The sequence below is a fragment of the Labrus bergylta genome, chromosome 11, assembly GCF_963930695.1.
Source record: "Labrus bergylta chromosome 11, fLabBer1.1, whole genome shotgun sequence".
NCBI lineage: Eukaryota > Metazoa > Chordata > Actinopteri > Labriformes > Labridae > Labrus > Labrus bergylta.
The window spans coordinates 27173964-27201823 of NC_089205.1; the positions used below are offsets into that span (position 1 = coordinate 27173964).

Genomic DNA, 27860 nt, shown 5'->3' on the forward strand with positions numbered 1-27860 from the left:
TAAAGGATTTTGGTTGTGTTGTACAGCAGTGTGAATAATTTACAAGTACTTTAATATATGATGTTGTGTTCAGGGGTTTGTTATTGCCTTAAACTCTGCTTCAGACCTTACAGACCTTACAAATGTGCATCTCTTTACGAGTCCTACCTGGTTTTCTCCCCTGTGGATCAGCTGATTAAGGAACTATGTCAACACAAAATAATGACAAACTAAGTTTCACTGTAGTATTTGAGCTTCATTTTTTAGAAAACGGATATAGCATTAGATTTCTTGTCCAATATTGTGATGATTAAACAGGATATGAGGCATATCTGGTGCTTGTTGCTCATGTTTAGCTGTGATTGGGGCCTAAAGGATAAACAACTCTCTTTTAAGCAGGGTGTGGGATGTGAGGTTGCCTTTTTTAAATTTTCAATGAATCCCCCTTGACAACAATGTCAAGACGTGACTGTTTGCTTTACTGATAATGGACTCTGAGATTTATAACTTTACAAACAATTGGAAATTTGTAAAAGCCATATGAGAGAAAAAAATGATCAATTTCTAAGCCTGTTTTAAAATCTCTTTGCAGTTTTAAAACAGTTTTAAACCTGGAAAGACACAGTTTTTGTTATGTTTTTGTCATACTTATTTCAGCCACTAGAGGCTGATGATATAAATAAGACTCAACAGCGCTTGTGGGTTTTTTCCTACAGGGACAAAATTAGGTATTTTACTTTTCTATCATGTCTTTCAACTGAAAAAGAAACAGGGGCCTTATTCATATCATGGGGTAGTGGTGCAACTGAGCCAATTAACCAAAGCTCTTTTGTAGCCAGTTTTTCCTGTTTCAAAGTAATAATCATGAGAAAAAGACAAGTTAGGTACGAAGAAAATGAATCACCAGAATATTTGTTTAAAACTAGGAATTCAGATATTTTATGGTTTAACTGCTTAATATAATTATAATTAAAGCTGAAGTGTAATCCAAAGCCACACTGACAGGTTATCTGTTTTTGAAACTACAAATGGATCAATATCATGCTGCAAAGCATGTGTTTGGTTGGATTATATAAGATGTTGGAGACAGTTACTGTCCAGAATTGATTGAACTTGTTGATATTTGGATTCGTGCCTTCATGGGGACAGTTTCACTCCTCGGCAGGGGTGGCTGTGGCTTAGTGGAAGAGTCGGTCGTCTTGAACCAAGCTCCTGCAGCTAAACATTTGATGTGTCCCAAAGGCAAGACACTAAACCCCAGGTTGCTCCTGCTGCTTCGTCTGCAGCATGTGCATGTGTGTGAATGGGATAAGCTAATAGTGATGGACACTTTACAAAGTAGTTTCTTTCATCAGTGTGTGATGGTTGTGAATGGGTAGGTGTGGCCTGCGGTGAAGAAGAGTAGTCAGAAGACCAGAAAAGCTCTATACAAGCTCAAGTGCAACCTCATTGACCATTTACAAATTGCTTTGTCATTCTGGAGTGATGATGTCTGTTGGTATAGTTGCTATGAAAATAATTATTTTATTATTCTTTACTGTTATTGTGAATACAAAAAAATAAATTTACGCCACCAGAGGGCGAGATTGGCATGATAGGAGACAGAAACATGGTGTATTGATATTCAGACGGAACAATTAAAGATATTTTTCACATAGACATATACAAAACCATTCATTTCTGTTGGTTTAAATCTCAAACCATCGACAAAAATAAACATTTATTTCGTTAGCGCTGACTTTTATCTGCGCTGACTCCGTAGTTTCGATTTCCGGCTCTCGCAAAACGGATTTTACGAGGAGTTCGTGAAGGCGGCATGAGAGCAGGGGGGGGAAAGAGAGAAAAGTGTGCGTGTCTGCGCATGCGCGAGCAGAGACACAGCAGCCCTGCCTTTTATGATCGCTGACGTCCCTCTCTCTCCCTGCCTCCCCTCTCTCTCTCCGTCTCTCTCTTGTCACTGTGTGTTTCGGGAGGTGGTGTGGTGTGGTTGGGGGGTGTCCCGGGTTTCTTTCATCATCTTCACCGAGAAGAAAACGTTATGTTTTGGAAACACAGGACACTTCTTCTTCTTCTTCTGTAACGCCGGAGACCGTTGAATTCACCGCCGGAGCCATGGCAACGAGACCGAGTAAAGAAGAGCTAAAGGGCGGACTGGACTGAGAGACTGAACATCCGCCGCTTTCTTTTCCATTAATCCGCATTTTGCCGTTCATTTAACCCCCCCCAAGGCTTCGTGCCACTTTGTTTTTAAAGGCAGCTCCTGTTTCTGTTTTTCGTCTGGAGCCGCCGGCTTGACGTTTGCCACCAAGAAAATCACATTAGCAAGCTAACAGGAAAACAGACCCCCCCCCCTCCTCCTCCTCCTCCTCCTCCTCCTCTTCCTCTTCTTCCCACTGAACCCGCGGTGGTCGAAGAAGGGACACAGCCTGAGAGACCACCTCTTGTGTTTCCCCCTTTTTCTTTTTTTTTTTTAAAACAACCCTCATATTGCCTCAATGGTGGTGTTTCCGATGCAGCTGGAAGTGAAGCCATCAGGATTGTTTCCTTTATGGTCTTTGCGCACCGACATGGTACGATAACGTCTGAGGGCAGGATCAGGGGGGTGAAAGTGAGAAGACAAGTGGGGGTTGTTTTTCCCCCTTCAGATGAGGCGGGGTTGGTACCACCACCACCATCAACACCACCAACACCACCACCATCAACACCAACAGCAGCAGCAGCAAACAGACATGAGGTGGATGTAACCACTTTGTATTTGAACGCATCATTTTAAGCTGGATCACCGTCTTGTGGTGATCTGTGCTGCCTTCAAGTACCGTGACAAAGATGATTGTATGAGAGGTGAAGTTGTTTATCCCCCCCTCCTCCTCCTCCTCCTCCTCCTTCTTCCTGATACAGAGCCTGGTGTGACTGACACTTTGGCTAACCTGGGCTGTGTGTTTTTATAACCCAGTGTGAACAGAACCCCCCCCCCCCCCCCCCCCCAAGTTCTTTATTTCCTGTTGGACGACAAGACGAACTCAGGGACGGAAAATGTCTTTACGCACGGCACTGCCTGGGAACGAGCGGACCGCGGACCATGTAAGTAGATGATTCAAACACAGCAGGGCGTCTGTTTGTCACCTTCAGCATGCAGGAGGAATAGGTTACAAAAAAACAAGCCGTTTCATTATGCTTTCAAAAAAACAAACAAACACCATGACAGCTCCCCGAACCCTCAGGCCATGAGATTAGTCTGCCATGTGCAAAGAGCAGAACAGCTGCAATCAAGCTAATCTCCCCTGTAGCTCATTTGGGACGGGTTGCAATTGGACACACAGACTGGACTGGATAGAGATGTAGGAGACAGAGAGAGAGAGAGAGAGAGAGAGAGAGAGAGAGAGAGGAATGGGTGCAGAGTGTATGGGTGTCATTGATTTTAATTAAATAATTGCACACATTTCTTCAATCAATCCCACTTTTCACCTCCACCCTCGTTCACCCACCGGTGTCTTCAGTGCGCATGTTTTGTTTGACTTCTCCAGCTGATCAATAATAAATGCATCTGATGCAAGGCCACCCAGCCCTCTCCACACCCACCCAGCCTGCCCTGCACCCATCCCATCCCTCCACTTCACCCTCCCCTTTTTTTTTTCTGTGCATGTCCAGTCCATCTCACCTTCATGATTTTTGGCCCACTCCTTTTTCAGACCTTGTCCCCCCCTCCACCCCATCTGGTTCAGTTTCCCCTTTTCAATGAAACTGTGAAAGGCCGTTTAGTGGGCAGCATTATGTTGCAAAATCTGCTGTGTCAGGCTAGCCTGGTTTGATGTTTTTCTGTCTGTGGCAGCGTCTGGGTTCGGGGCAGACAGAGACAGGACATTGAGTTGAATGCTTTTTGAAACAAACATTATTATTATTTGGAAAACTGCTTGTAAGAAGCCAATTGTTAGCCAATGTCTAAAATTTCATCATCACATTTTGACATCACTATGACTGTACTGATCCCCACCTTTATTTCAAGGGCACCTAGCTTACACCACCTAGCTGCCTGAGATATCACTCAATTCTTATTATTTGAGCTGTCACAATGATGTACTTCATTTATCAGCACCAGCCAGCAGCTGACACAATACAGACTTATTTCCAAATGATCTGTCCAAAAGTACCATATTCTCTGTCATATTTACTGTTTCTGTCATGTCTCTTGTGATGGCTTTCACATGAACATTAACTCAGGGACATTTTTACTGCATGTTGAGCTGTGGATGTGTGAGAGTGCTACCACCTCGCCTCTCTAACCCTGACGACGTGTGACTTTGACCATGCTCCTGACTCACTGCGGATTCTCACAGCCAGGTGTTTATTACCTGTAGTCCTTGTCCTGCCCCAGACACACTGACAGAGGTGGCAGAATCCACCATAAGATATTTTGATGTCTTGACGCCTCGTGTTTGATTTAGACCGTTTTTTTTCCGGACCACACCTAAATGTAAGCACTTCAAAAAGTGTTGCTTCATTTATACAGAGTCATTTTATTCCAAATTATAATCGACATAAAGAACATCAGGAAACTCCGCCTTAAATGTTTTTGTTATTAATTATTTATTTATTGATGTGCTTCTATGTGGATGCAGAAATATTTGCCTAGCTTGGACTCTTAAGACAATTTCCCCCAGGGGACGTTAAAGCATTTTATCTCATAGCATTATCGTATCCTTAAGTAAAGGCTTTCAATGAATGCTGGATTCAGTTCCAGTTTTGGCTCTGACCTTTGCTTCTCGTTGAGGGCAGGTATGGAGAAATTTGAATTGTTTCTGTGATAGCTGGATGACTGTGTGTGTGTGGTCATTTTAGTTAGCAGTCATGTAAACACTTGTTCTAGTAATCATCAGTGGAAAGTCCCACTTCCATGACCTCAGCAGTTTGGAGTTTCTTGTCTCATTCACATGATGTACACTTTTATGGTTAGCTGCCCTTTTACTATGTTAGATTGTGGAAAAGAAAGCTGCCTGGAAGTGGAGGAATGTTTTTCTGAAAGCAGTGGAAGGAATGAACTATGAGGCAGTGAGCCGGACAGCAGAGTGATCGCAGAGCATGCTCAGTCACAAGCCGCTCTTGTTAGCAACCTCGCCATGGCAACTACAGGGGGTCCTTTATACCCACAGTTACCTTTTCCACCCAAACCCCCCTCAAGTGCTCCTAGACGTCTTATCAAACACACTCATTCAGTCATTATTTGCTCTTACAGTATATCAGCAAAACAGTGGATCCAGTTTCACATTGTCTTTGTTCTGATGTTTCCCCTGAACTTCTGTTTAAATACTTTACTCTCCTGTTATGTCAAGTTGTTTACATTTGGTATTTGTGACTTTGAGCTCGATGTTGAATATCACTACCTATACTGTTTGCAGGTTTTATAGTGGCTCGGAGCTGTAGAGGTCAGGAGAAAGACAACAAGACAGACATTGAAATGGTCACATTTTTACATTTGCCATTTTCTTTTCATTCATCATTTTATCACAGCACACATGAAACGACAGCCAGTGATTTCACAGCAGCATCCACAATTTTGCATGTACTCTGCATTGCATCACCTGTGCTCAGTGTGACGCTGTATTCTCGTCTTCTCTTCATTATGTCACCGTCTTTCACTTCTGGATCACAATTCTTAAGGACACATATCTATTCTAATCCAGACAGCATCTGTGTCCTCCATCCTTCATCCCTTATCTTTCAACCACTGATCACTGAAATACATTTTTCTCTTGTTTTAGGTTCTGTCATCGAAATTTGTGTAGTCAGTCAGTGTGCTATTTTTCACATAGATGAGATTAAATACGTCTTAAAGAACAGATAAATAAGCTTTACAGACTTTATGACAGTTTGTTAAAAGTATCAAACCTAGAGAAAACCCAGGCAGTGTTGGTACTGTTCATGTTCAACCTTGAATGACTGGATCACTTGCTTCTCTGTAGATTGGGAAAGTTTTAGATCCTCTTTGTTTCAAACTCCTTTAGATTAACTGTAAACAGCTTTTATTGTTCCGCCATAACAGGCCTGTTTGTGACGCTTTCTTTTCACCTCAAAAAGCATTCGATGTTGTTTAACAACTAATTAGCTACAGATTTGTTGTTGTCTTTCTGGCTTTTTAGATTTTCTAGCTAATAGGTAACGTAAGCTTGGACTTTTTATTTTGGGGTTCTAGTTGTTTAGTCATTGGTGCATGCGCCCCATGTAGAGGGGCGACGATCCTCCGGGCAAGTGGCCCGGGTACGAGTCCGACCTGTGGCTCTTTTCCTGCATGAAATTCTTATCTCTCTCTCTCTCGCGCCCTAATTTCTAAAATTGCACACTGTCTTCTCTCTTGATAAAGGCATTAAAAGCCCCAATATATACCTTAAAAAAATGACTTAGAATCTTATTTACCTACTTTTAATGTAGTAGCATTGATTGTTCTCGAGTAAAAAAATCTGCGGTGTATTCACACATTTAACCCGCTTTGTTCATATAATGTTATCTTACAAGTTACAACATAATGTCACAAATCAACTTCAGATCTGTTTCCTCATTTCCACACTCAGACAGCTTTACCTAACTTGATAAACATTAACCATTTAGCGGCTTTCAAGTGTTTGCATTAGAGCTGTTGTTCTTGTGTCCATTTTCTTTCCCTCCTACAGTGGTTAACTACCAAAGAACATGAAATACATCGTGTCTTGTTGTATTTCTCTTGCCTCTGTATTTCTAGTCTTGGGGGGGTCCATTGTTTTGTCAAGGTTAGAAGAATGAGGAAAGTCAAGTGATGATGTCCCTTTGGCTGTCAGTGCATGACGTGTATTGTACTTGTGTTCAGGGTCATAATAGTAGACTACAGTTAAGGTAATGGTGAACCAGGGGGGTGATGAAGCTTTAAGTACAGAGCTGTAAAAGTCAATGAAGGTCCTTAAATATATAATAATGAGGTATGCATGAATTGTATGTCTTTGCTTTTTGTTCCTGTACTGTATGAGTGGGCAGAAGTTTTGCTTGGGGCTTGTCATGAGGCTTTTATCTGTGTGTGTGTGTGTGTGTGTGTGTGTGAGAGAGAGAAAAAGACGTTAAATAGCAGTTGATGCATAGTTCTTGTGTGCACATGTACAAAAACGCTTACATGTCTCTCCGTTTGCCACCCCAGGGCAGAGCAGGGCTTTGTGTTTCCTGGACAAGGGAAAGATTCACGAGCACGCTGTCCTGACTTGTTACCCAAAAGCTGGCACCCTCCTCCGATGCCCCTGCTGGCACTCGTTTTACCTAGAAACACATCAGATACAGTCATAAACAGCTCCGGGGTTTTAATCATCTGGTCCACTGAGGCCAACTGAACCGTGCACGATTGGTATAAAATTAGGCGGGTTGATATAAGATGACCTATATTGGCCACAATGCCTCGCTGACGTGTGCTGTTTTCTTTTAAATCCGCCAGCTTAAACCAACTGAAATGTGTTTTGGAGTTTTTGGGTGCAACAGCAGCCCAAAGGTCAGAGAAGTGGGCCAGTTACACTGAGACGTCCGGCTTTAATCCCCGAAGAGGTGATTGAGTTACCATCTGTTTGGCATTTACATTACTAGCATGGTACACATGAGCAGTGAACCTTTTTTTATTTCTTGGTAGCTCCATACCGTTCAGTGGTTGGCATTGGCAAACTGTCTGCGTTCAGCAGATTCAGCTGCAAAAGTCTGAAAGCCTGAATGTGAAGCAGGTCAGTACTGGGAAAAGAGCTTAAGGGATTTGGCAGACCTTCCTGTAAATGGCTTGCTCAAGAGCACAGCAGTGGGAGGTTGTGGGAGAAATTAAGTTATTTACTTTCCCTGCTCGGATTAGTATTGCTAACATAAGTACCATCTTACTTTCTCTCTGTTGTGTTTTTGCATCATGCTTTTCAAATGACTAATTTGTCAGTGTGTCAACTGAGGCTTCTTCCTCTTTGGATTGTATAAAGAGAGGGTTTGAGCGTCTTGACTTTTTTCATTTGTGCAGACATTTTATTGATATTTATTAAGATGTTACAGCAAAAAACGTAATAAACAAATTGTGTGTAAATACCTATTAGTCCTTAAGAAATCTATTTTAGACTTGTCTCTAATTTGTATGTAAAAAAGATGAACTATTCAAATGAAATCAGCAGAGTATCATCGATATCAAACTTATTGTTTAAATTCATGTTAATTATTTTTAAGCACATATTGCAAATATCATTGTTATGGCTCTCTCTCAGCACACTTTATTTTCCTGACATGGATTCTAGCCAAGAGGGTTAGTAGTGAGCGACCAGTGCTGAACAGGTGGTGTTTCTCATGATCAGGCTACCATGTAAAGAATGAAACCGTTCACAGAGCCCCCCCATTAACTGCCAAACACACACTCACACACAGACCCCTGCAGACAAACATATCATGCACACAATCAGAAAAAAAAAACCGAACAGGCAGCAGAGAATAAAGGGCCCTCAGTCGCTCACAGTCAGTGCACACAGTCGCTCTGTTGTGTTCAGCGTGTAATGGGGCTCTTCTGCTGACGGCCTCTCAGGTGTCACCTTACCGAACATCTCCTCAGGCCTGCTGCAACTTTAAGCCGTGCAGATACATTGTCTTCTCTTCCTGTTGTCTTAAGTATGTCTTCATCTTTAGTCTGCATCTATTTTTCTTTGTCTTTTGGGCTCTTCATGTATGGATTTGTGAAGTAGCAGTCAGGAGAAATGTATAGCAAGTATTGTTTATCTGGTGGTTTAAAAAAGGACGTCTTCATCTCTCAGACATTTCTGTATTTTAATCCACAGATATTATATCTCTAAACTATATCTGTATGTCTGCATCTCTACACTATTTTATCCACAAGTGCAATCAACCTGTTTGCATGAATCACTGAACTGATGGACTGTTTGAATCGGCCGGCTGCTGCCACTGGTTCTGTCCAGTGTTGCAGATGGGAGATCTGTAACAGAACTAAGTGAAACACAACCTGTGATTTGGTCATTCGACTCGCCTCTCCCAGTTGAGTCTTTCTTTTTGGGGTTGAAATAATGACATTTTTGCTTCGTAATGACAGAGACTTTGTAAGTGCTGTCGTCTGCTTTGTCCCAACTTCCTCTTAACAGTTCGCTCCTCACAGTTTCCTGTTGCAGGCCGGCTTTAATCCAAAAGACAAACATCAGCAAAACCTTGTTGGTAAACAAAACTCCACACTTGCAAACAATACTTCGGAACTCAAAATAAGAAACACAGAAATGACTTGTTTAACTTATGAGTAAAGCCCAATTCACACATCCTTCGTGCGCGCCGCGGTCCGTCAGCGCCGTGCACTACGTTGTATTTAGCTTCCACTCTAGTCAATCATTGTGTTCACACAGCGAGCGCTGCGGTCCGTCTCCGACGCGAGCCACCGACGGCACTGCGCTCTGCTCCGTTTCAAATACGCAGCGAGTCTATTTTCACTGGAGTACGCTGCAGGCACGCGTCAAGCTGGACAGAATATGACAGCCCGGACAGGAAGTCAGACAAGGAAACGCACAGAGCATCCGGTCAATTTCAAAATAAAACACAATATACCGACTCGCGATTGTATTTTTCATCACTTTATCAACATGACGTCAAAACAGGAACCGAATTAACAACAATGCATCCTCAGAAAGACAAAGCAACATGTTGTTTGCATGTTTTTCTCTTTATTCCCGCGGGATCTTGTAGTTCTCTTGTGATGTGTCATGGGTGCGCTCCGCTGCGCTGACGTCCCAGAAACGGATCCAGTGTGAATGGGCGCGAGCCGTCCGAGGGAGCAAAACCGTGGCGCTGACGGACCGCGGCGCGCACGGAGTATGTGTGAATTGCGGGTAAGGAGATCTGCACTGATCATTGAGCCGCAACACAAAAGCAACCAATTTTTATTTTTATTACCAAGTAGGTCAGGGTTCATTCTGGGTCTGCTGAAGTGGCAGACTGAGCAGAAACGAAGCCCCAATTTTATTTCTCTCCCTTTAGTCCAACCCTCTAGGTTTGCCCTCGACTTCAGTTTCCTTTCAGTGTTGGTTCAAGGAACAAGGAACTCTTTCCTTAAGAAACGAGACACCGTTCATTACATCATATTTATTTAAGTTTCCTACCTTTGACATGTAAATAACCGTACTGTCAATTCCCAGATCCTTGTTTACACAACGTTCTATTGACATCTGTGGCAATTATTCTGGAATAATAATCCCTGTAGAATCTCAAATGCATGATACACTAAGATATGGAAACATTTTTATAACATTTGCAAAGATATTTGATTCCTTCCTTGCCCATGTGTCCACGTTCAGTGTCACACTACCTCAGTTTGCAAAGCCTTATGGGAGTCTGCATCTGAAAACACTCCCTCTGGAAGGCCATTCTTAGGCTCGATGACCGCTTTCCCTCAATCCCTGAAAGAAGGACGCACTACCTAAGACGCAGTGTACAAAGCAGAGGGATAAAGCCAAGTGGGAGGATTGAGACTGGGTCAAAGACAGTGAAGATAATGTTAAGGGAGCTGTAGTACAGAGCTGTGTGTGCATAATGATTCATCATTTGACCCCAGTTCATGTTCAGAACAAAATAGGTTTTTCTGACTCAGAAATCAGATGATACTTTAAATCCATTCAAAGAGTGAAGGAGCTGTAGTAAACTGTGTTCTTAATTAGAAATCATGCATGAAGCGATCAGAAGATTGTACAGATTTTATGCCATCTGTAAAATAAAGGAATGTTGCCATGTTTATTGACTAATCTTCATCTTTTTGGTTAGGATGTTATCAGAAATTACAAAAGAATGAGGAAGTAACAGTAACTTATGGCTGCTTGTACCCCTGTAAACTTGAATCATGTGTCACTTTGAATATGTGTGGACAGCAAAATGTAGCTCAGAGCTTGCAGTGACACAGCGTTTAAGTAAACGGATCATTACTGAGAAAAGAACCACCAGTCTGTGCAGAGACCAAGAGAGAACCCGAAGTCTAGCCAAGAAGTGAGTCAGCTCTTTAATCCTCTGCTGTTGATCCTCACAGAATAAATCTGACCCTTTACTCAGCCTGCTCCGATGATCACAGTCCTGCAGTGAATGATATGCTGAGTAATGTGGCAGATCTTCAGAGGCTCGCAGAAAGCATCGTGTGTGTGTGTGTGTGTGTGTGTGTGTGTGTGTGTGTGTGTGTGTGTGTGTGTGTGTGTGTGTGTGTGTGTGTGTGTGTGTGTGTGTGTGTGTGTGTGTGTGTGTGTGTGTGTGTGTGTGTGTGTGTGTGTGTGTGTGTGTGTGTGTGTGTGTGTGTGTGTGTGTGTGTGTGTGTGTGTGTGTGTGTGTGTGTGTGTGTGTGTGTGTGTGCGCTGTCTGGCACTGTCCAGATTGAAGAATCTAGTTACACTTTGCATATTTGAGCCAGATAATGTCTGACAGGAGGAGGGAGGACTGCTTTCACCAACATGCTGATAGTTGTTCAGACTCATGTTGACATTTATAAGATGTAACTCACCATGATTAAATATAAATGGCAGTTTTTATCTTCTTAAATCAATACTTTACATTAGGGTCCGAAAATAACACCCGCCAAGCGCCAAATGCGGGTAAATTTTCCATTTGGAGAGTACATTTCAGAGGGCTTTCTGCCACAGGGCGGGTAAATGTTTTATCAAAAAGTAACTACTGCCTACATTTAAGAAATAAAATAAAGGCCATCAAATATATTTTTTCCAATTTCTCAATTTCCTGATCTGATGAATTGATCGAATCTGTGACTTAAATCTGTGTAACAGATGTGTTTGGGACACAAAAACACAATTTGTTATTTTGGCTGGTGAATTTTTTTATCTACCTGCCACCTTGGCTGGTGAGTCAAAAAGTTAATTTCGGACCCTGACTTTACATATGGTTTTGAGGTGAACTCAGGTGGCATCATGGTGCAACTAGAGTGTCATGTATCAACGTAATATTCTTTAAAAAACAGACGAGGAGAGTGTAGAGTGTCCTTAAAAGAGATCTGATATAGTCACTATAAACGGGACAGTTAAGAGCTTCCAGTAAGAACAACTTGTCAGCCTGCTCGGGGGAATGTACAGTACATACCACATAGTGTACATGTCAGTGAGCGGAGCTATAGCTAAACTGGTCTGACTCGCTGTCTGGATAATGGTTATTGGAAGGAATTTAAACGTATGTGGAAGAGGCTGCAGAATGTCTATCAGCTGCTGCGTTGCTGTAGTTGTTCTCTCTAATGAAGAATCGACAGCAGCTCATGAAGAAGACATTGAAGCGATGTTAAATTTACTGATTGTTTATTTACATTGTTTAAACGCAGTGGTTTGGAGGCTCATGTTCATTAACCACATTGTGACAGTTTGAGTCAGGCTTCTGCTACAGTATGCCGTTTGCACTCAATCTAAAGTCAAGTCTATTATCAGCTTTTAAATGTTCATTATTCATAAACTCAAAGACATTTTTGATCCCTTGTGATCCTCATTCATCGTGTTTTTCCTCTCCCACGTTTCCTGCGTCTCTTTTTTCTTCTTCTCCTTGTACAACTGTTTCTCCTTGGAAACATCCTCTGTAAATGATGACTTCCTGTGAGGAAAGTTAACCCAACTTGATGACATTGACGGTGCTTTTTGATGACTTTGGTGTCAGTACTAAGACTGGTTTGCTTATTACTTAGTTTTTTTTCTGCTTAGTTTGGGGTTTAAGAGGAAAGGCAAGTCTTAAACTCCAGAGATTGGTTCTGGCATCATCATATTTTCATGACATGAAAATGAGTTGGGATTTTTTTCTGTCTATTTTAGAGGATTATGGATTTAAATGTTTATCAGCGTTAAAACAAGAGCAGACACTGAAAACCTGATCTGGAACCTGCTGAAGTTAAAATCCAGATCAGATGAAAGTTAGGAGCAGGATTTAGTTAGCTGAAGGAGTCTGAGCTCCAGAGTATCAGAGAGCAGAGAGCCTCTCTGTCTCTGTCACTGACATGTTTTTCTGGCAGCTCCGGCTTCCTTATGGGGCCCGACAGGAAGTGCTATCTGAGTGTTGCTGGGCACATGTGACACGTCTGCTGTCATCATTGTGACATCTCCGTCTCTGGGACAGGAAGTGATGCAGGTTGAGTTCTTGTAACTTCCTGCTTATGACACAGACTCCTGATGGATGATGGAGATGTGAGAGGTGGAGACAGGGATGCTGAGTTACTGATGGGTTTGAATATTTAGCAGGAAAGTAATAAAAGGAACAAGTTGGCAGAGCAAATGAAATGTATATTGGCCCCCTTTTAACATGTATCCAATATTAGTATAGTAAGACATACTTTACATTATTTTGACAGGTTGTATATCAGAGGACACAGTAGGTCTCAAACAAAGGCTTCAATGTTTACATGACATGCATCTAAAGATATGTCCACACTACTACTTTATCATCTTATTCTGTACCTCATCAATGTTAAGAGGAGCACTTTAAAAACTGCTTTAGTAGTGTTTCAGAAAAGATGTGGGACACTTCCACACTGAGATCTGCATTGCTGGTGGTTCCTTGAACCAAAACAATTTGCCGTTTTCCCATTAACAGTTCAAGATGGGATATATATGTCCATGATGCTTCGTCTGCAGACGCTGATTGGTGGGGCAAGGCCATAACTTGCGAAAATTATATGACCCAGCGTCATTGTTTCTATACGTCTCAGTTTTCTGGGAATACACAAAGCATAGTCTAAAACATAGCTGTGTGTTGACGTAGCCTATGCTGCTGTCCACTACGATGGCAGATGTAGTGTAATGGTGTTTCAAAGGGAGCTGCAGGTTTTGACTTTTAAACAGATGTATCTATAGATAAATGGGTTTGTACTGCAGCTTTGTAACTTTTAAGTCATAATGTGTCCCTTCATGTAAATGCCTCCTTTTCTGCTCCTGTCAGCTGTTAACAAAAGCAGACATGTTTGATTTTTAGGAAGGAAGTGAATCTGACCTCTTTTTGTTTTGAATAGTTCAACTTTCTTTTTGACCAGTTCTACACCGTTGACACCAGAACTGGAACTTTGTGTATTCTTTATCTACTGCTCTGGAACATAATGATAAAATGAATCTCCTGACCCCTGAGCTAGATATAAGTGACCGCACCTCTTCAAGTTCATAAAGCTTGGATATATCTTTATTTTGTTTTTAAGTCAACTGAGCCACAGGGGAAACTCTGTTTCTTTTTATTTTCCACCGTGTTATCTCTGTGTTGTGTTTTATGTTTTGGTGACATTGTGTCTGCCTGCTGTGGTGTGTGACATACGAGATGTGTGTGTGTGTGTGTATGTCAGGACACACCGGCCTGAGGCCACAAGGCCGAGAGCCTCAGCAGCGCTAGAGAGGAAGAGGAAACTGGGCTGACACTGTGGGTCAATCTTTGTATTTTCGGGGCTGAGGATGGATCAAGGTTACGCCACTAGCCTGCTGGGGACCAACGTCACACATCCGGTCTTTGCTCAATACCACCGCACCCACACACACACACACACACACACACACACACACACACACACACACACACACACACAGACATACAGTACATCCAGACCACGACACCACCCGCAGGGCGTGGCCTTTTGTTTTGAAACATGTTTGTTTATCACACTGTGAGTCTTGACTTGGCTGTTGTCTGGGCTGCCTTCACAAATTCTTTAGGTTTATTTTTAAACAAGCACTGTTTGAATGCAGCATGCAATGGCTGCAAGATAGATAAAAAAAATATTACTGTTGCTTGAAAATATTCATACATTGAAGCAGCAAATAAATAAAATGAATGCCAGTTTGACAAACTGATAAAAACGTGTGTTGGATATTTGAATTTTGTTCTACACAATCGATGAGCAGAATCACCTGCAGCCAAATTAGGGAACCTATTCAGAGAATAAGAGATTCAAGAGTTTCCATTCATCCATTCACATGCATCACTATTGAGCTGTACACCCACGCAGACTGGCACAGATGAGAGATAGCTGTCTGCTGCACCGATGGAATCCCAGACATGCAATCAGACAACAAAACAACCTCATATTTAATCCAACAATACAAGACTTTTTTTATGCTAAGGAAGGTGAAAAAAGGATTAATCCCCTCTCAGGATTAGTTCCTATAACTCAAATAATGATGTGCATTTGGATGTTTGAATTTAGTAAACGTATTAGATGAGACCAGAGCTTTACTCATGTCTTTGAAAGAAGTGCCAAATGATTGTATTATATATTATATTATATTTGGGTAGTGTAACTATTGAAGCGTTCTCTGCTTTTGTAATGTTGTTCCTGAAAGGTTTTAAAGCTGTCAGAGGTGTGCCATCTTTCAGCCAAAGGCAATGCTTAAAGAAAGCCACTTGAACAAAAACTTGAGCTCTGACATTGATCATGTGAACAATGTGATGCAGCCATGATAATGCTGCTCTTATTGACAGGTTTATTGTTTTTACGTCAGAGCCACCTGACTGTCACACTAACTTATTCCACGTATTGTTATTGAAATTACGTCAAGCAGACAAGGCATTTAAAGAAGAAGCCACCTTGATTTAGTATGTTTAGCTAATGACAGGCGCCGGCTTTGGGACGGCATTTCATCAGAGGTTCATGTCGATGGATTTACCCATAAAATGGATTCAAGCTGTTAATTGCACATCATGAAACTCCTTAAAAAATAAACTTCAACTTCAACGCTGAAAGTCAGTCTCTGTAATAATCATATCCATTCAAATCAAAGTCAAAACACGTTTGCATTACATTTTATCATTTAGTTATTTTAATAAATATTTGGAATTAATATTTGGTTACACTTTAATTATTTCTCTTATGTCTTCCTTTAACTATTTATGTCTTTTGTGAAGCTCTTCAAATTGCCTTGTTGCTGAAATGTGCTATATCAATAAACGTGCCTTTCCTTATAACAGTGAAATGGTACATAACATTCAGAATGTTTTCAGGACAATGTTTTACCTTTATTAAGTCTTCTGCCTTCATTTCTAAAATCCCCTAACAGATTCTTTAATTTAACCGCTTACAAAAGAAAATGTGTGTGATGAGATGTTCGTTCTATCAAGAGGGGGAGCAGTCCATATTTTAAAATCAATGTCAACACAAACTGTAAATCCAAAGCAGTAAACGGGCTTCATCCATCAGCCCCGCACGCTTCACCAGCAGCAGGCCGACAAAGATTTTAGGAGCACAGCGAGCTGAGAGGTCGCTACAAAGTGTTCCATTTCCTTCACTTTGCAAGGACATGGTCCTGCGTGTTTGCTGAGTGTGCAAATCACGTAGTTAGGGCCTGCAACACCCCCCAACACACACACACACACACACACACACACACACACACACACACACACACACACACACACACACACACACACACACACACACACACACACACACACACACACACACACACACACACACACACACACACCTTACCATCCACCAGCCCTACAACCGTCTTGCACACAAAATGTTTCACCCCCCACCCCTTATTAAAACATGTCAGCCTTCAAACCTGCTGGCAATGGAGGCCCCATCAAACCTCAGAACCCCCTCTCCAGATGCACACACACACACACACACACACACACACACACACACACACACACACACACACACACACACACACACACACACACACACACACACACACACACACACACTCGCACACATACTGACGGGGAGACCTAAATGAAACTGCATGGTAATCAGAATGAGTGCTTGAATCGATGGACTGGGCTCCTTGAAAAGAGGGTGTATGGGACGGGGGAGGGGAGACGGAGGGGCTGCAGGAGGCTCAAATTGATGTGAGGTTGCTGAAAATGAAGATACGGGGTGCAAGACAAAAGAGAGGGAGGGTCCAGGCATGGAGCAGAGAATAGAGCAAAAGGAGGAAAATTGATTCGTCTGGGGGATGGGATGAGCCAGGGGAGAGGGGAGAAGGGGTGAATGAATGAGTGGGAGGGGTGAGGAGGACTTGAAAATGAAGTTGGTTGAATAAACTCAGAACTAAACATATTAGCTTGATGGCTATGATGCAATCATTACCTAATAATAAAGTTCCTTTTAAAGGCTTTATATGTGATTTTAAAAACTTAAATATAATATAAATCAAGTATATCCTCTGAAAATAACTGTGTGAGTCATGACTGTCTACAATGGGTGTAACACCCGAGTCCCACTGTCTGTGATGTTTTCAGAGTTTTCAGAGTCCTATCTTCACTTTGTTTACATCGCCCGGACGGCCGGCTGACTCCTCCCCTCGTGTATAAAAGTTGTTTAATTGAGGGACTAGAGAAAAGAAGAATAACATACTGTACTCACTGCTTAACTGTGTTTCTACATCACGCTCATTTCAGGTAAATTTACATGCAGTGTGAAGATACCAGCATAATAAAGATTGCTAGCATTAGCATGCTAACACAACAATGCAGCGCGAGTTGTTTTGGTTTCATGCTGGTGCTCAAGGGCGACATCTGCTGGATCAAAAAGTCATTTATAAAGCCTTTAACAAACTGCAGGTACACGTGTCGACCTGCTTTGTATATCCTACTACATACTTTTAAAATGTGACATTAATAGTAGTGAATGATAGTAAACTGTTTTGGTATTATTGGCACTTAAGGTGCATGACTGTGCACTCTCCCATGTGTGAGCAGGATAATCATTAGATCTTGTGATTGCACCATCATGTTTACCACAGGGTGCATTTCAAGGTGACGTGGTTTTATCAGTCCTCTCATCTATGCGTGCTCTTGTTTGTTTGTTTGTTTGTGGTTCTCTCATTGTGGAAATAGAGCGTTTCTTGTACTGGTAGCTCGTCATGAGTTGCACAGTTTCACTCAAAGCTCTGTTTGTCTCCTCACTTGCACTTTAAATAATCCTCAGTCTAAGAGGCCTAATGCATATGGAGCATTGTGCAAAGAGCCGGAAACTGGCTTTGTTTAAATACTGATTAATTGGTGTCAGGCAAATGAGACGGCAAAGATCTGAGAGAATGAGGTGAGATGATGTCCACATTGGTGTGTTTTTGTGATTTTAGAGTGTGTATTCTCTTTAATCAACATTTTCAAAAGGTTTCCTAAGATGTCTCTCTCTTGTTGAAGCAGTGTTGAGTTCTTTAACTCTCTGTAGCATGATGAACAGAATACCTGTCAGTCTCTTTTCACCACCAAATACTGAACCTAAATCTCCCATGTATCTGTTTTACTGAAGAACATACATCTGAGTCAACACCTTGTTTACTCTGCTGCCTCCTGTTCTTCTTCTATCCCTGTTTTTTCATGTCATCTCCGCTAGAGATGAAAAGTTCAAGCCAGTCTGTTTCCCTGGGATATTTATGTTTACGCTCGGTGCTCGGAGGAGAGCAGATGGAGGGATTAGAGTTTGATGTTTATGCCGCGCGACCTCAGACCTCACTTGACATAAAGGGTTCAGGAGGGGCCAGACTGAGGATCCAACCTCAGGTGTCTCTGAAAAAGTTAAGAATTTAAGGAAACTGCGTTAGAAAAAAAATATTAAATCAAATTGAGAAGATACATTTCTTCTCTGGAGTTAATTTAAGGATGAGCACGATAAAGGGTTTTGCCTAAGAGCATGAAAGTAATGTCTTTATCATGCTCATGCTCTTCATTATGTTTACATGTATATATAGTTCAGTAGTATTTAAGAGTTATAAATTGTTTATTTGGGAAGAATCATCATATCACTGATGATGTAACAAAGTTGTTTTACAAAAACTGTTTGATATATTGTAACTTGATCGTATAATATTTGATATCTCTCGCTTCCAGACATTTACTGAGGGCTCTAAATGCAACACTCTGAAGCACTGGTTCCCAATGTGTAGTCTGGGGACCCCAATGGGTCCTTAATGGGATTCAGGGTTTCTTAGATTATTAGTTTTAACTGTTATTGCATTCTTTAAAAAAAAATGTAAAACAATTTGTCATAACTTTCTTTCACCATTAGCAAGAAAACAAATCAAGGACCCTTGGAAGTGTCCTAGTTTGGTCTGACTAAGGGGGAGTTAACAGTGTTTTGAATTTCAGTTTAAACAATCATGTTTTTTATTTAAAAAATTGGGTCTCTAAGCTATTTCAAATCAAAACCCCCCTCATTGTTGATCACACACTGGGTCCAACCATCTGACATGGCTGACACACACCCAGTGAAGTAGAGACAACAGGAGGACATGCTTTTTCACAACTTTATAAATAAACATGTGACTCACAAAAGTGTCACTTATGTGTCATCACACATTTCTAATGGTGTTCATAGTTATGGCTGTCTGCTTGTTTATGGTGCATAGTGTCTGTATATGGCCACAGCATTAATGATCACTTTGACGAGGTGCTGCTGAAGGCTCGAATACACTCATTTTAAAATCTGTCTATATACCAGATAGACTTTATTGTAGAGTAGTCATGGAAACCAAAAAACTGGCAGCAACAATAAGTGGCAGCATGACGTGATGTGAGCATGCACACATCAAAATTGCGATGGTAAATTGATATATCACTCAGCCTTAGTTGATACCACTAATGAAGCTTGTGCAAAAATCTGATGAAATGATTTCAGATGCAATGTTAACCACTGGATATCTAAGCCTTTTCTCATTTCCCGTCACATATTTGTGACTATTTGTCCTGCTTTGGCCTCCTGCTAATCTCATGGAGTAGTTAGGAAACACTGAATCACAGGCAGACTGTTAATGCTGAGCTCCAGGTTGCGAGAGTTTGAAATCGGAGTTTGCCATGATGAGTGTCTGCAGAGTTTTGGGGTGTTGAGGGGAGGTCAACGTGCCGATGCCAGCTAATGTTGCACAGCCACAGCAACACGTGTCTTAACACCAGTGACCTCACAGCCGTACATAAAGAAGAGAGGAATGCAGACTATGAGGGGGGTCAGATGAGATTCATAGGTGGCCTGGTTACACTCGCTGTACACCTCTGGGTGTCTGGTACAACCCCGGCTTGTCTCACATGACGACAGGACCAGAGTCAGAGTCACAAGGTGTTGTTCAGTCCGCTCTGATGACGATGTGGAGGGAGGTACTCTCCTTCACCCAGTTATTATATGTTATCATCAGTTAGATGTTATCATCTACTGATGTAGAAACTGATTATTCTTTATAAACACTGAATGCAAAACTAACAAACCTTCAATTCTCTGTCAGGAAAATCTAGTGAATCATAACAAAGTAATACACTACACTGTTCTATCATTTCAGGGGTAAAAGTTGTGTTAATAATCTTCAGTTAAATTGTAATCATATGTTGCTCCGATTCATTGACATATTTATTGGAAATGATCTGAAATTGTGAAACCGGCTCTTGAAACCAGTTTTTGAAACAACTTTCTACTCATGTTTTCTCCTGTTGTTTTTGTCAGAGGTTTTAACCAATCAGCAGCAGCGTGCATACAAACCCCTCTTTATCATAAAGACAGATTTTTGTAAAACAGAGTATATAATTTTCAGTTTAAGCTCAGAATGATGCAAAAAAAGTTTAGTTGAAATTCAATTTACAAAGTTAAAACAACCTGCTTGTGCTGTTATACTGGTGGTTTAATCTCTCTCTCTCTCTCTCTCTCTCTCTCTCTCTCCTCAGCATACCTCCCTGTCAGCCAGCCGCTCAGAGAAGGGTACTGGCTGGTCCAGCCGTTCGCTTGGTGCCCGATGTCGTAACTCCATTGCCTTGTGTTCAGATGAGCAGCCACACATCGGAAACTACCGGCTGCTCAAAACCATCGGCAAAGGCAACTTCGCCAAAGTCAAACTGGCACGGCACATTCTGACCGGCAGAGAGGTGAGTTCAGAAGTAAACAACTTACTATAAAAAGAGGTCTCGTCTGCGCTGGATGCTGGGAGTTATTCAGTTAATGCTTTCACACAAAACTCCTGAAAAGCTGTATGTAATAACACAAACAGCCACATTTTTCACTCTGACTTTATCCAGAGTTTCTACTCTACTAAGTCCAAATGAGCTGATGTGAGAACACAGCAGGATATAGTCAGGAAAATTCACCTCGAGCGAGTGGGAGGGGGTGGTGACGTTTATTCCCTGCGATCGGTGCATGACCATAGACTGTCTCCAGGAGGCCGGTACGATCTCCCTGAAGGAGGTTAAACTGCTGCATTTTGTTTTTCTGTTCTCCAGTATGTTCTCTGATCTTTTGTTGAACTACACATACAATTAAAAATTCTCACTATAGAGTTGTATAGCGAACTCTGTTACTCCGTCTGCCACTTCAGCATCGTTTTTTTTTACCTAATGTCTTCCCTCAGGAGTCCCCCCCTCCCGTCTGATAGGGATAGTCTCTCGCTGTGAGGAGCATATGTGAACAACCAGGTCATGAGGATTTCAGGGGCGGTCCTCTTGAAAACAGGTGTCGTTTCAAAGGGCTGTCCTGCAGGATTCAGAGCGTGTTCATCGAGCTCACAGCCTGGTCTCACAACACGGCCACTTCCTTAAAACCCTTTGAAGAGAGACAGTTGTGTTACTCTGTTGAGTGGGTGTATGTTTGTGTGTTTTAGTCCACACTAGTCTCTCTTCTTCTTATAAAACCCCTGACCTACATTGGCTGAGTTGATTGCTCTTCAGACTCAGTAGAAACTTTGTGAGTGCTGCTCGTGCGTCATGTGAAAGACGTTGTGTTTCACTCACATAAAAGCAGAGCAAGATGTTCACATGTAGTGGTTTTACAGTCGCAGTTTGACCGGGTCACCACATGTTGTTAATCTTTGTCAATTTGTTTAGTGGATATCAGCTTGTGTGTGTCATGCTGTAAAACACTGTAACCCATTCGTCATCACTACTGTGTGGATTGATTATCCAACTCTTATTAACTATGAATATTAATAATAATAATAATAATAATAATAATAATGATGATGATGAAGAAGCTGGAAATGTTGTTTATTTGGTTTAAATCTTGAATGCAGCAACAGAACACATTTCTCAGCAGCCACCGGTCTCATAAAGTCAAAGAAATAGAGTTTGTGGAACGCAAAAGTTTAAAACAAATACACAGAAAAATCTGATTTTTTTTAATTCATATATTTAATAAAAAATGAGCAAACATGTAAAAAATGAATTATTTAAATTTATTTTTTTGACAAAATCAGAATCTACAGATTTAAATGTTTTGCTGATTTTCTTTGTCTTGAATTCTAGTTCACTCAGTAAATGTTGGCTGGACTATACAAGATGTTTGAGTACATCACCTTGTGCTGTAGGAATCCTGATAACCAAAAATAAATATACAGATGCTTTAACTCGCAGTAAATAAACTCTTGTAAAGTATAAAAACATTGTCAAATTCAATATAGATTACATGACCATGAACAAGCATGAATTTTAACATTATTGATGTTTAATATTCACTGAGACGGTATGAGGCAGAAGTTTAGCTGCACTTCATACTTTCTTTAGTGTGGAGTTATTGTCTGTTTTTGTTTCGTTCATTTTTTTTTCTTTTGTTTCTCAGGTTGCAATTAAGATCATAGACAAAACACAACTGAACCCGACCAGCCTTCAGAAGGTGAGTGACATCTGACGCTATATCTGAGTGCTTGTTTATGTGTGGAGGCTTTTGTGAAAGCTATACAAATATTCAGCTGTCACCGGACCTCAGAACTCTTTTTGTTATGACGATCTCATCAAGCTCATACAAGCTTATTGTGAACATGAAGACCTAAACTAGTCTTAAGTTCTTTTGCACCAGGGAGGGACAGTCACTGAGCACAGGTGCGTCTTCTACATGTTGTATTTGCCTTAGGTTTTGACCCTCAGATGACCCATGAACACAGGAGTTGTCTGAACTTTGACCTCTTGGTTGGAAGCGATGTAAAAAGCTCTTTTAAACTTCTCAGGTTTACAGAGAAATCAGAAGTTTGGGAAGCATTGACTTCTTCCTTGTGTATAAAATAACCATAGTTTGTCACCTTAATGAAACTAGAAGTAACTAGGTTAAATGTGTGTGTGCATCGATGTGTGCTTGTCTAGTCAACCTCTGGAGTCATGTAGAAACTGCATGTGTGGCGTTCATGGCCTTAATGAGATTAAGCGCTCTCTCCTGTCTGAACTTGGCCTGCTGCAGCTATTTGTGTGTGTGTGTGTGTGTGTGTGTGTGTGTGTGTGTGTGTGTGTGTGTGTGTGTGTGTGTGTGTGTGTGTGTGTGTGTGTGTGTGTGTGTGTGTGTGTGTGTGTGTGTGTGTGTGTGTGTGTGTGTGTGTGTGTGTGTGTGTGTGTGTGTGTGTGTGTTTTCATTGAGGGTGATCTAATGAAACAAAATTGAGTAAAAACATATTCTCAAGCCTGAAAAATCTTTTCCATCAGATAAAGTTGCAGCTCTTTCCCTCCCCAGCCCGTTAGTAGAACTTTCCACCCTCGATAATGAAGCACTATCATCATGTCATTGGTACAAAATCTTACCATCATTAATATGCAACTCTTAAGCTTTAGACTGACACTGTTAGCAGATAAAAGTTACAGCTTTGTCCGCATATGTTGCCAAAATTGGAGCATACCTAAAGTCCCTCAAAGGAGCATTAATGAAGTTGAAACTTTGTGATTTCAATCAGCCAGGTCTTTCAATTTATATCCTTACATCTTCTATCCTTATGGATTTTACCCCTTGAATGTCTCTTAATGGTTATACACTGCTTTATTTTGCAAGCTTAGCCGTTTTAATGCTTAAGGTAACGCCTTCTACTGTAAGTGCTTCATAAATCTTCTCCACGGGTGCAAGTGCTCCACCAAAACAAATTCCCCTCCGACGTTTTTTTTTTTTTTTTGCAGAGAAAAAAAGCTGCTGCATCCTCGGCATAGCGCTGCCTAGGTCGATTGGTTTACAGGAACACAAACAACACACGCTGCGTGAATAATCATGTTGGCTTCAGCTGACCCCATTTCAGCTCTGGCACAGCACAGAGTGGAGTTAGGTCGGCTGTGTGAGACCACCAAAGAACAAAAACCCACACAATAGCCAGAAGACAAATCTGTGTATGACAGATGTGTAGAGGGATGCAGCAGCTCTCAAATATATTCTTTATACAAAAATAGCACACACATATGTTTAACAGTTGCATCCTTTCTCACATCTGGCTCCAGATCTCTGCCAGATCTTCTTTGATTCACAGGGAGTTTGACCTTGTATGTGGAGTTAGTTAGTGTGATTAGATTGTGTTCACACAGGACGTACAAGTCTCTCTTTGTTTAAACTCTGGCCTTGTCTTCTTTATCATACTTCCACTGTAACAAATACACTCCCTCACGTCATTGAGATCGATACTGCAACACAAACAAATCCCCACACAGCCATCCCATTGATGTATACTAACCCCAGTCCAGGCTACAGATATAGCTTATTGATGGTGTCTGGCTCTGTGTGATAGTTGGAGACCTGGCCTAGATACTCAGGGTGACCACAGATATATCCCTCTGATATTGATTGATTAAAAACAGACTTTATTGATATCATAATAAACACATAAAATGCCTAAAATACACAGAAATGAGAAACTACACTTTTATTTGTTCTTGGTATCAGTTCCAGTAATCCGGCATCACAATCCTCTAATGAGCCGATTAGGGGCCTCTTTTAGTCCCATTTATAGCAGCCATGGTTATTTCTATGCAATTTACACCTTTTGAAAAGTAACACATCTGTTCCGGTGCAGTCTAGCGTCTTTTTCAAAAGGTTGCACCCTCTTTTGTTCCCCGTCAGGACACAGTTTCTGTGTGAAATACCAGCATGAGTATTTCTGTGTGACTAAGACCATTTCTAATCTTGGTTCAGCTAAAAGTAAAGAAGGATAACGTTTTTCACAACCAGGCATTGGATTGAGTTGATACTAGCTTAGTTGAGTCTAGGTCAATCTGTAAAGGAGTTTCACTTCAAGCTGACATCGGAGAAAATCCAGGGCTTTGAAACCAAAAATATGAAAGCAGGCAAACAAGGAATTTTAAGGTGTGGGAAAAAAATCCTAAAACGTGTGTTAGTATTAGATTTAGATCTACATAACCTGCAACATTACATGAATTGTTTTTTCTTGTGCATGAAATAAGCAAACTACTGCAATAGCTCCATTAATTGGACTGCTTTCCTTGTCCCAGTATACAAGCACCGAGGGAGAAACGATTTATTGAAGGAAGTACTGTGTGTCTGACTCTGCAGTTTCAGGGGGCGGTATGGACCCTGTCAGATAGTTACTAAAAGATCTTCTGCCAATTGACCTATTGCCTCACGTACCAAAAAATCCAAAATCACCATTCAGCATTTCCTTCAATTCTTGTTAAAGCTGCAATGTTATTGTCAATGCAATATGACCGTGCATAAATTGTTCAGTATTTTCCGAATCTCAATAAATATTGCAGAAAGAAAAGATATTGCAAATTCCCAATTTTATTTTATTTTTCCCAATTTCGTGCAGCTCTAATTCATTTACTTCAATATGTTGACACTCCTTGTCCGTTCAAAATATGTGGTTCTCACTTAAGCACTCGCCATGTTGAGACCTTCTCCTTGTTTTCTTCACATTTATGCTGTTATGACTTAACTTTGAATACTTTTTGGAGTGATTCAATCTCCTAAAGGAACACCAACACGTCCTGAATGCCTCTGTGCCGTTATATAGAAAAAACGTGCTTTGCTTCACAGTAAACATTTGGTCAGTGTTATCACCAGCTGATAAGCTATTGACTCTTCTTTAACAGAGGTGGAACTGAGGTGATGGAGGGTCGTTTGTGCATGTGTGTGTCTCCATTGTCCGTCTGTGGGAATCATTTTAGGCAACAGCAGTCGTGGGCTTCACAAATGTATTTCTCAGATCCTGACAGGGAGATGCTTAAATCTGCTCAGCTTGATCTGAGCTAACACACCACGATCGTAATGAGGCGAGTTTGGAGTCTTTGTGTGTCTGTGTGTGTGTGTGTCTGTATGTGTGTGTGAGTGTGTGTAGTTTCCGCAGTAGGGTGGTGGTGGTCGATTGCCGCATAGTGCAGCGCTGTGGCTGGGTTGTTGTCCCTGTCCTGTCAGCAGTTTTGTAGTTAGGCTTAGGACACGATGCATGCAGCCAGGTGACACTGTCTCTCTTTGTCTGTCTCTCTATTTAATTATTGGACTGCCTTCAATGTCGGTATAATCTCAAACTGCAAACATTAAATCAATATACATCAAATAAGCATATTTTTACCAATCAATTCATTCATTTGAAGTCTTTATGTTATGAGCAAGTAATATAACATGTCTGTCCACCTATAAATACCCTAAACACAAATGTGCGTCATTTTATTTTCATCAGTAAATTAAAGCTTGTAACCTGGAAACAAGTGAAGTAAGTTCTAAAAGTCAGAGGTTAGAAATGACTGATTTCACCTGACCGACACTCCAAACTCTAAAATATTGTTTCTACAATAGATTTAAGAGTGTAAGTTTTTTCCTTGCTATCGACGCTATCAATTACCAAAATGTTTGCAAATGAAGTCTTAATTGATAATTTTCTTAATCAGTCAAACTATAATTTCTTTACATTTTATGTCGAATCAATAAGCCTTTGTTTGGTCTTTTGTTGAAAGCATGAAATAAGTTTAACATCAGCTGAAACAGAAATGTTGTTTTCCAACTTTACCTTGTCTTTTCTCCTTCAGGGCAGACTGATTTATTTGCTTCTGTCGACTAATAGAAATGCACATAATTTGCGTTGTAATTTCACAACATCAATATTCATGAGACATAGTTTTTAACAACTGGGAGATAGAAACACACAGCAGCTTCTGTCGATTCTCTAATTCTTGCTGTAGAATCTCCCCACTTCCTCTCACGTTGTGTTTCGCCTCAGATTACCCCGACCCCTCTTTCTCTTTCCTCTCTCTCTTCTCTCTCTCCTCTCTCTCTCTACCCTCTCTTCCATTCTCTTTACTCTCTTTAGTTCTGTGTCCCACTTTCCTCTGCTCTCTCCCCGGGGGTTTCATCGTGGGTTAGCGCTGTACTGTAATCACGACTGTGCTCTCTACTGTCAGTAGCACTACACTACGTCTCCTGACACAATATCAGGGATGTAGAAACTGAATTTATGAGTGTGTTTCTTATTGTGTGAGTCCAGGGATGCCAGTTATTCCACATTTTTCATTTCATTAAAAAAGCAAAAGAACATATTGCCACCAGTGCCATTTGGTACCGGGATGAGCTTGGTTAGAAAAGTACTAAAAAATAATAATTAACCTGATCTTTAATTGACAGAGATAAAATTGTATTTTATGGGGCTGTCATGAAACGTGGATTCTTTTGTCTAAACATTTAGTAATTTTGGTTCTTATTAAAGTTTGTTTTGTTGATTCAGATAATGCTGCCATAAAAACGTTTCACCCTAATGACATGAACTTTTCTCCGCTCAGCGTTTGCTTTATCAAAGACAGTTAAATAAGGCAAAGTTGGTGGTGACTTTTAAATCCTGCGACCGGCACACGTCCATGAGCGTCCAGTGCGATCTCCATGCATGTAATGAATCTGCTTCATTATGTATTCTGAACGACGCTCTTTTGTTGATTCTGTGAATTTGTCAAACCAAACGAAAAGACCAAAACTGTTGTTATAATGTCAGACTCTTTTGATTTTGCACTTTTTAGCCTTTGATTGGAGAGTGGATAGAGTAGGACACTAGAGAGAGAGAGAGAGAGAGAGTGAGGAATGACATGCAGGAAAGGAGGCACAGGTCGGATTTGAACCCCGCCTTCCCGCTTGGAGGACCATGGCCGCAGTACATGAGGTGCAACTTAATCATAAGGCCATCTCGCCCCCCAGTTATATCTTAAAAAGGAAAGAATAGACAATTTGACCATCAGCCCCAGTTTGTTTAGAGAGATATGGC

At 41.1% G+C, this 27860-nt stretch overlaps 1 protein-coding gene across 8 annotated transcripts in view; it reads left to right on the top strand.

The window, feature by feature from the left end:
- The first annotated feature begins 1856 nt into the window (after window positions 1-1856).
- The window catches only part of mark4b (MAP/microtubule affinity-regulating kinase 4b), a 58128-nt gene continuing 32124 nt past the window's right edge, over window positions 1857-27860 (top strand). For 3 of the 8 annotated variants that reach the window (XM_020643537.3, XM_020643538.3, XM_065960519.1), the window contains exons 1-3: window positions 1857-3060; window positions 20599-20796; window positions 22478-22531. In XM_020643537.3, coding sequence (XP_020499193.1) covers window positions 3013-3060; window positions 20599-20796; window positions 22478-22531 — 300 coding nt within the window. In that variant the 5' untranslated portion in view covers window positions 1857-3012. The remainder of the gene's footprint in view (window positions 3061-20598; window positions 20797-22477; window positions 22532-27860) is intronic. The other 5 variants (XM_065960516.1, XM_065960517.1, XM_020643539.3 and 2 more) reach the window with 2 other exon arrangements.